We start from the raw sequence: 8814 nt of genomic DNA, 5'->3' as shown, positions 1-8814 counted from the left end.
GGGCCGGTAAATAAACGCGTTCACGAGCGTCCGCCATCCCCCGCGGTACAGAACCACACAGCAACTAAAGTGTTAACATCGATTTAATTGAGGAATGATAAAAGGACAATTTAATTGTCTCTTAAAAGACAAAAGTCAAAAGTGTCCAGAAATGTTGGCCCTGCAGGAACAGCTTCGCTCCAGCTCAGGTACAGCACAGGGAAAACTAACCGGTTTTCTTGTGAGGCAAATAAATGGCACCATGTCCAACACCTGCAAGTAATCACTTTAAGTACATTACGTGTACACTGTTCGATGCCTGCCACAGATTAATACTTGGTTTGTAATTACGTACATACGCCTCACAGCTGTACAGAAATTCCTGCATTTGGGCATGAAAGCTGTAACTGAAGGTAACTGAAGAATGCTCGTTTTTTACCCGACTTCGGTGCCTCCAGTCTGGCATAAATGCAAAGAACCAAGCGCCCTCCCCTCCTGTCCCAGCCATCAGAGCAGAACCTGCAACATCGCAGTAGCTGACAACAGCCCTCCTGAACCTGTGCCCTAAAGCTCCGGAAACTGGCCCAAGGCGTGAGGGGTTTGTGCCCCATGAGACAGGTTCTGAACAAGGTGTTCCTCAGCTTTGAAACGCTGCCCAGAATTACCAGTGAAACCTTGTTTGGTGGGTAATGAACATTACACAATCACCATCAGGATTTATACACGGTATAAGCAGGGAGTCAAATCCCCCAAATCACCTTCGTAACCGAGAACATTCAACACCAGTGCACAGGCACGTCCCGTCTTTCCTGATGGGGTATGACCTCCTATAAAAAACAAGTTCTGATTTCTTCATCTGGGCTTCTTGACAGATCTTCTTTCCTTAAAATACTCTCCACTTTGACTACAAATAGAAGAGAAAAGATCCCTAAAATATATTTAAATATGAACATTCACATTAACAACAACATGGAAATGGTGTGGAGAACTCTGTAAGCAAACAGCAGGGACGTGGGTATCTAAAACTGCTCCTTTGGTTCACTGATCTTTCTCCTTTTCGGCAGCACATCTTGACTAGATGAGAGTTCAAACTGATGAACCTGTCAAGGGAAAATAATAAATACTGCGTTACAGGTTGCCGCATGGCAGAGGCTGTGGCCTGCTCCACAGTGTTGGCAAGTTTAACGTGGGAAATGCCCACCCTGAACAACTTACACATCCTTACACAGCTACTGCACTAAAAAAAAATTACAAGCTTTCCTGAGCAGGGAAAGGAAGGGTACAATTTTCCTTGGCCCTGACACGTCATTTCCCCTCCTGACTGTAACTGAAGACCACTTATTTACTAGAATGGTAGTATTCATCCCACATCTTCTTCTGAGAAGAACCTACCAGTAACCCTGAACATTCACAAGTCAGAGGGATGTTGAGATCTCCTGAAGGCCTCCCAGAGCCTTGCAAAGCTGCAGCTACTAAGCTCAGCTGGCAAAGGCAGCAGCAGCAGACAGATGGGGGCTCACAATGCCACCCCCAAAGGCCAAATTCCACCTTGAAGACAACTCCTGCTCCACCTGTGCAAGGCTGGAGGAATTGGCTCCCCACAAGTAGCACTGACTACAGGACTCAGCTGCTGCAATGGGATTAAGCAAAGAAGTAACAGATTTCTTTTAGTATGAGTCACTGAGCTGAGCTTAGAATTTTGGCCTCGTGTTTACCAAGTAACATCACCAGCAAGCATATGGTACACTGGGCTGGCGATCTCTGCTGGTACACGCTCCTACCAACAACGGACTAAACCAGCCGGGATTTGCCTAAATGCATTCTGAGGAAGAAATAAGTCAATCCGAATGAATCTTTCTCAACCTGTGTTAACTACATCAACATTCAGCTTTTAACTCTTTGGAACAGAGGTTTTTTGGTTTTTTTTACACTAAGAATCCAAATGTGTTGAATTTAATGGGAATTTTAGAAGTGATGTTTCTGTCAACATGAAATGTATTAAGCGTAGTTCTATTCACTGTTAGGAACAGAAAAAGGCTTAAAGAAGAACAGAAGCAAAGAACAGAACTAAAGAAAAAATGGTACTAACTGTGCTGGTTTGAAATATCTTCCCACTTCTTGTTCTGCTCTCCGACACATTAAGTTCGGATGTCTTACTTGCCAAATGATCAACCTTAAATCAGAAAACAGATGTTGCCTTGTGACAGTGGTAAATAAAAATATATATACTAGAGGCTACAGCAGGGTTCAGTGCTGTGGCAATGCAAAGACCTCTGGCTCTGCTCACTACAGTGCTTGAGCTGAAATTTAAATACAGAAGTATACCCGCTGAAGTCAACAGCACTATTTACAGCTGAACGTGTCAGAGAACCCCGACAGACCAAAGCATCATTTATTTTTATAAAAGTCACTCACAGTTAACCTTGGGCTATTCTGTTTTAAGAAATCCTAAGGACCTGTGTTTCAAGTAGTCCTTCACATCTAAATTATACCATTTTGCTACATGCAGAGAATATAGCCTGAGCTTTTAAGTCTGAGTAATAAACCTGCATTTTAGATTTTACTCAGCCTTTAAACAAGTTTTGGCCTGTCAGAATTAGCAGAGAAATTTCTATTATGCAGTGTTTAGTTATGGCAGTTTATAAACATGGAAATTACATTCCCATTTCTCCTAATAACAGTCAGACCATCTGTTTGGTTTGAAAACTGTATTGCAGAAGAACTTTTGTTATTGCTTTTGATTGCTTTAGATTATTAACCATTTTTGTAAAACACTGGAAAGTAAAATGTAAAGGCATTTTATTGCTGAAAATAATGACTGCAGTAAATAAACCTTTAGACTACCTATTATTAATCACTCAAAGTAGGAAAGAAGCTTCACAAAAGCTCTAGTAAGAGTTTCAAGGCAACAGAGTGCAGTTTTCATACCTGAGGATTAGAAACATACAGGTTCTGGTTCCCTCCAGCCTTTGAAACTTCATCTTCTTCACAAGTTAAATTTGGTTCTATAAAAGAGTTGTTAAATAATAAAGCACACTGATTTAAACAAAAATAGACCTGAACTGTTTTTGCACAGAGAATTCTGCTTCCCAAGTCTGCAATAATGAACTCAAGCACAACACCTCTGCAAGCTTTATGTGGAAATTTAAGGTATTATCAAAAACATCATAACAACCAACCACCTAAAAAAAAAATCAAACAACAAAATTTACTTCTAAATATATAATCCATTAAATTTAGCTTATCTGATAAAATGGAACATAAGATCAGAATTTTAGAACAGAAACATGAAAACGTGTGTTTGCTAACCAAGTGCTTCACAGAACAAAGCCACAATAGAAAATAAAGGCATAGCAATGTATGAGGAAAATAGAATGTAAATTTGAATATAGTGGTCAACATCAGAAAACTGAGTTTTTGTTTTAGTAACGTCAGGAAGAGGCGGCACAAACTGAAGAGACTTGAAAAAATACATAAATGTTACCTGGAGCTTCTGAAATATTTACATTATCCCTATCTTCAACTTTATTATCCAGGTCAGGATCTTCCTAGATTAAGAAAAATACTGCTTTAACAATGACAGATTGCTAACTGGAGCAGTAAAATTAAAGCAAAAATGTATTGAAGACATTGCCTTGCTTAAATACATCTAGAAACAGTTTTTAATTAATGTTACAGTAAGCCATGCAATAAAACACTGAATGGCCCTTTTCTAGACTATAAATCACAAAAAATTTCAACAAACCACACAAAACACTCATGCTCTTACATTCATGTCCTGGTTCTCCTCTTCTGGATCATCTCTGTCCACTCTGAGCACTTGGACAGGCACATTAGTCTCTCCAGGCTTTATGATGCTTTTATCAACGTTTTCCATCCGTTGTTTTTCAGTTGTAACTTTAACTTTCAGCATATGAAAAGGCGTTGGCACTTCACCCACGTTCAGATACATAGGCTCCCCTTCAAATATCATCCCCTCACATTCACCCTCCTTAAAACCAGGAGGCTGGTAATCAGACGGTGTAACTGCAGAAAAGAATCCATTAAACGTATTAGAATGAAGCACGTTCCTGTAAAATTAATTTTAACTTGTGCGGTGAAAAGACTCTTTTCTCCTTTAAATACAAAGAGCTACTCCAAAAAAAATTGTGTGTGGAGAGGGGAATAATCCATATTCAACTTATACTAAATGAAGTTCTTTTTCCCCACAATTGGGCAAAACCCAATTAAAGCTATTTGAAACAGTTTATACATGTAAAGAGCTGAGATAGAAGGTCTGATTTTTCACTATAAAGCAATAATACAATCTGAAAACAAAGCTAGACATTTAAATAGTCATCCAAGCTAGAACTAGTCTGGCAAACACGCTACATCCTAACATACCCAGGAAAACTCAATTTGTTCTTAAAACACACTGAAATCCTTGCTCCAATGAAGAGAGTGACAAGATTATGTTCCTACAGTGAGATCAAATCTGTTCCCCTTGGATTTTAGAAACTGTCCTGAGAAACAAGACATATGCAAAACAACATAATTTAGCAAGTCCCAGCAACCATGAAAATTATACATTAAAATATTTATTTGAATTGTTTTCCAAAGTCTGAACACAGTTGGTAAATCAAGGGAATATGGACATACTACCTTCATCATAGTAAAAAAGCTTCATGGTCAGGCAAACATCATTTGGTAATGGACTCAGGTTTTGCATCAGAACATAAATCTTGCGAATGAGGAGGATACTTGCTTTCTTGGTGTCTGCACAGGTGATCGTGGAATCATTCCTTTTGTTTTTGCTAGAAACAGACAAAGCATTCAGGTTGTTGTTTGTTTTTTTTTAATACAGAGTAAGCTGTTTCTAGTGTTAAGATACGTGACTGTTTAGTAGACTGTATGAATGTCAGAAGCAAACATCACATTTACTGCCTAAGCTCTGCGATTACAAGCACTGCAATTCCTAATACTAAGTGACCTGCGTGATCTCTGCCCCTTGGAAGATCAAATCCTGAGCCAGGGACATCATGAAAGTTAGCAGCTGTGATCAACTATTGTATTTTATATTACATAATGCTTTAAAAATACCCAACCTGAAAGAAAGGAAAAACTAAGTACTTTTGAAAGCCCCAGTTCTGTGAAGTCTTACAGACTCGCTCTCCATTAAATAAATCAAGTAACACATCGTGACAGGGAGCTTATTAGAGACCAGTAATGGGAATCACACTGGTATTGTGACTGACTGTGTATTGCGATAGCTATGCTTTCCTAAGCGTAGCATACATCTGTATTGTGTTTTCAGTGTATTTTGTATCCTCTCTGCTAAATGAGAATCCCGTGTAACATAGAGTATCTCCAGATAAGTCAATCTGATATTAAACACTTCACCCTCCATGCACAGAATATCTTAAAGAATCTGGTCAGAGAGTATTGGACTCTGACGCTAAGAATCATCTTTTGAGTGCATATTTAAAAATACGAGCATAATACAACAAAACGATTCGTTGTATCTTAAGTCTAAACAAATAGAATATGTTGGTAAAATTAGTCTTAAGATCCAGAATTAAAAAAGGAAACACCAATCTGAAAATCCAAAGTTTTTACATTCAGATGTATGCAAATAGATTGTAAAACCACAGAGCAGAATAAAGTCAGTGAGACTACCTGCTGAAATCCAGGAGTGGCCCATTGTGGGTGTACTTGAATTTGAAGTGGTAACATTCTGTAATAGTCTGCAAACAAATCCAGTCATTGTTAAACTATCAGCTGTCAAGCACACACCTACGGCTCTTGCTTCTGTCTAGTAATCTATTAACCTTGCATTTAAAGAGAATAATCATAGCCCAACTCCCATCTGATCCGCTTACATGCGCTGAATACAGGTTTCTAATGCTGTAACAATTAACAGTATTAATGTATATAACCGCCATCAAACAAAAATGAAGATCTACATTATTTTCCAGGAATCGCCATGATAAAATATTTTGAAACATCAGCTTAAGCTTTTAGAATGAAATATTCATTACAATTTTAATTATTATGAAAATGTTTCACACACATAAGAGACAAGGTGACACCCAGCAGTTAGTTAAAACCTAATGCGTTTTTCACAAAGAAGTTCCATAAATTTGTTATGCAGTGTTAGGGCGATGCATCTTTACAGGCATGTAACTCTCAGCAACACTTTGTGTTCCTTGTACTGGCCTGAGAATAACCAGACACTAGGTATTCAAAGTACAGCAATTCTGAATACCTTTAGTGATTCTTGCATTTCATATTTTAATATGTCCTTTTTTTTAATGTGCATTAATGTGAATGTTAAGTACTATTGCTCGCATACACATTTCACTATATCTGTATATTCTACCAGATTTACCTGAGGATCTTCTGGATGGGTATAGACCTGTATTTTTAAAATAAAGAGAGGAAATGGAATAAGAAGTGTACATATCTCTAAGCATCTACCTTAAAAAAAAAATGTGTAGTTTAGTTTTCAAAGATACTTACTGCTAGGACAATCATTCTTAGCTGTCAGAAACATAATTAAAGAAAGAAAAAAAAACATTAAATGTATTCCATAGCCCATTTCTGTTTCTGTTTTGTTTCTCTAGCTCTGGAAACCAATACAGACAACTATAACCTCTTTGAAGAGAAACCTCTTCGGACGCTTAACTCCTTATCTGTTTAAGAAAGGACTTACTCAACTGGCAGAAGAAAATTCCTATGCATCCCTGACTTTTAAGTGTTCCTGCTTACAAATAACATTAAGCTGAAACGTCTATGCATCGCACATTGTAGGTAACTGTTTCAGCTATTAAAGCATAGCTCTTCCTTAACCAGAAAGTCCTGTAACTATGCTGGTAGCTAACAAACTTACATAAATTAATGTTTCAATACATTTAAAATAGCTAAATGACACTGGAAGACTTACATATTTCTTCTGCAAGGCATCATAGCATCCTAACATCCTGCAAAAATCAAATAATATTGATATTCAAATATATATTCAAATATATAATCAAATATCTACTAATAATACTATAATCACCCTGTAAACAAAGATCTGTGCTCTACCCTTCTAGAAAAATGACCTTACAAGTCAATTACATATCTATTGAAAACACACACATTTTGACCTTCCATTTAAAGAAAAAAGTCAACATAGTAAATACCACACACTAAAAGGACTGCCTGGGCAGTTGTTCATTTGCAGCAAGTGAACTTTTTTATCTGCAAACAGGCAGAAAGGCATCTTTCAAAATCAACATGCTATGGAAGTGTTATCTATGCACTGTAATTAACATACCATTTCACCAGCTGAGTAGAGCCAGGACAGTTCTTGTCTTCCCTCAGAATTTTAACACAGACATCTCCAAAAAAGAATATATACATGTATATTTACTTAGGACAAAATGCAGCTACATTGCTAAGAAAGTGAAGTTAATTCCCTAAAAGTATATATTGGAAGCAGACTAAAATTAACATTGCTGACAGGTGTAGGCATAGTTCTAATTGCTGAGCAAGTTCAACAATCAATATATTAGTCAAGTTTCAATTACAGTCATTTAAAAATGCTATTACCTTTAATTAAGACAACCAAGTGGTTTTAAAACCATTCATTAACTTCATAACAATCCTATGACAATAGATTTTGCAAAGAATCATGACAACAGCCTGTTACCATCCATGTATCTTGTCCCATAGGCACTTTCAGGAAAGATTCCTCTCAGATATGTAATGCAGGATACTGCCACTGCCAGGAGCCTCTTCACTAGCATCAGGGACTGCTGTTCAGTAGATATTTTGTTAGGAAATACAACTTCACTCTGAAAGTTAAAGACAAAATTTAATCTCTGTCCACATCAACAAACATGTACAGTCTACAATCTGGTCCAACGCCTGCTTAAAGTTTTAATTTAACTGAAAAGTACAACTTTCATATTTATAAAGTTAAGCATGTTCCTTACACTTAGTGTTACTGTGTTTTCAGGACATCGGTGATTTCTAACGAAGTGCATGACCACGAAGTTCAGTCTCAAACTATTTCGCTATTAAGCATCTTTATTCATAGTTTAAAAAAATTGAATTAGCCTGTAATTTTCAAGCAAAGAAATATTACAGAGCATCTGGGTGCACTAGTTCAGCAAAAATTCTCAGATTTTTCCAATTCAAATAACATATTGTGCAGAAATACACAAGAAAATCATACCACACAACTCCTTTGCTTCTGAGCAGTTGCCATTTTGCAGACACTCTTCTGTCTGTTAATTAAACACCTGCATTAGCGTATGTATGACCACCACTCCCCAGTGCACACAGCCTCGACTGCAGCTATCCAGCTTTTACAGGACAGTACCTGAACCCACAATACTTCCTGCACAATTAATACATATCAGTTCATAAAAATTCCATAATTTTAAGGAATCAGAGCAGAACTGTTCACCTAATGATCACCAGTATTAGGTTACTGATTTTCACACCAGCACAGGCCTCTCTCAAGGCTGCAGAATCACATGAGCCTTTGGAGGCAGTGCTCTGACATGCTAACTGGCACCCAGACTCACAGATCTCCAAAGGACTCTAAGAAGAGGCCCTCCACATTTAAGTCACCTCCAGCCAAAGCTGAGCCATCCTTTGGAAAACACCTCCAAGCTCAGGTTGTTTTCCTCTGTAACTTAAATGAGTATTGGTGAAAGAGACCCCTCTCCAGCTACACTTTGTGTTGAGCTACATTTTCATTATGCCTTTAACCCTCAGCACCATGAGCCAGACTCAAGACGAGCCTTGCCCACCGTGTATAAAAATGAAATGCATCCATAACTACAGACACAGACAATGTCTTTC

At 37.7% G+C, this 8814-nt stretch overlaps 1 protein-coding gene across 1 annotated transcript; it reads right to left on the bottom strand.

Moving 5' to 3' along the window:
* Positions 1-998: 998 nt before the first annotated feature.
* On the bottom strand, positions 999-8212 carry HORMAD1 (HORMA domain containing 1). Its single transcript, XM_010073893.1, has 13 exons — positions 8180-8212; positions 7652-7796; positions 7277-7340; positions 6902-6938; positions 6478-6498; positions 6347-6373; positions 5635-5702; positions 4621-4772; positions 3749-4005; positions 3464-3527; positions 2908-2984; positions 2069-2152; positions 999-1079 (listed from the first exon to the last, which is right to left on the bottom strand). The coding sequence occupies exons 1-13, from the start codon at positions 8210-8212 to the stop codon at positions 999-1001; spliced, it is 1110 nt and encodes a 369-aa protein (XP_010072195.1).
* Between the last annotated feature and the right edge of the window lie 602 nt (positions 8213-8814).

This window comes from Pterocles gutturalis, unplaced genomic scaffold (assembly GCF_000699245.1).
Source record: "Pterocles gutturalis isolate BGI_N339 unplaced genomic scaffold, ASM69924v1 scaffold48672, whole genome shotgun sequence".
Lineage (NCBI taxonomy): Eukaryota > Metazoa > Chordata > Aves > Pterocliformes > Pteroclidae > Pterocles > Pterocles gutturalis.
This window is presented reverse-complemented; position numbering and strand designations above follow the sequence as displayed.

Excerpts from the sequence above, each read along its gene's own strand:
- HORMAD1 (XM_010073893.1), bottom strand. The coding sequence starts at position 8,212 with ATGGCAACTGCTCAGAAGCAAAGGAGTTGTGTG. Across the intron at positions 4,006-4,620 it reads GCTTTTTTACTATGATGAAG|TTACACCGTCTGATTACCAG; the intron begins GTAGTATGTCCA and ends TCTTTTCTGCAG. Across the intron at positions 2,985-3,463 it reads AAATATTTCAGAAGCTCCAG|AACCAAATTTAACTTGTGAA; the intron begins GTAACATTTATG and ends ACTCTTTTATAG.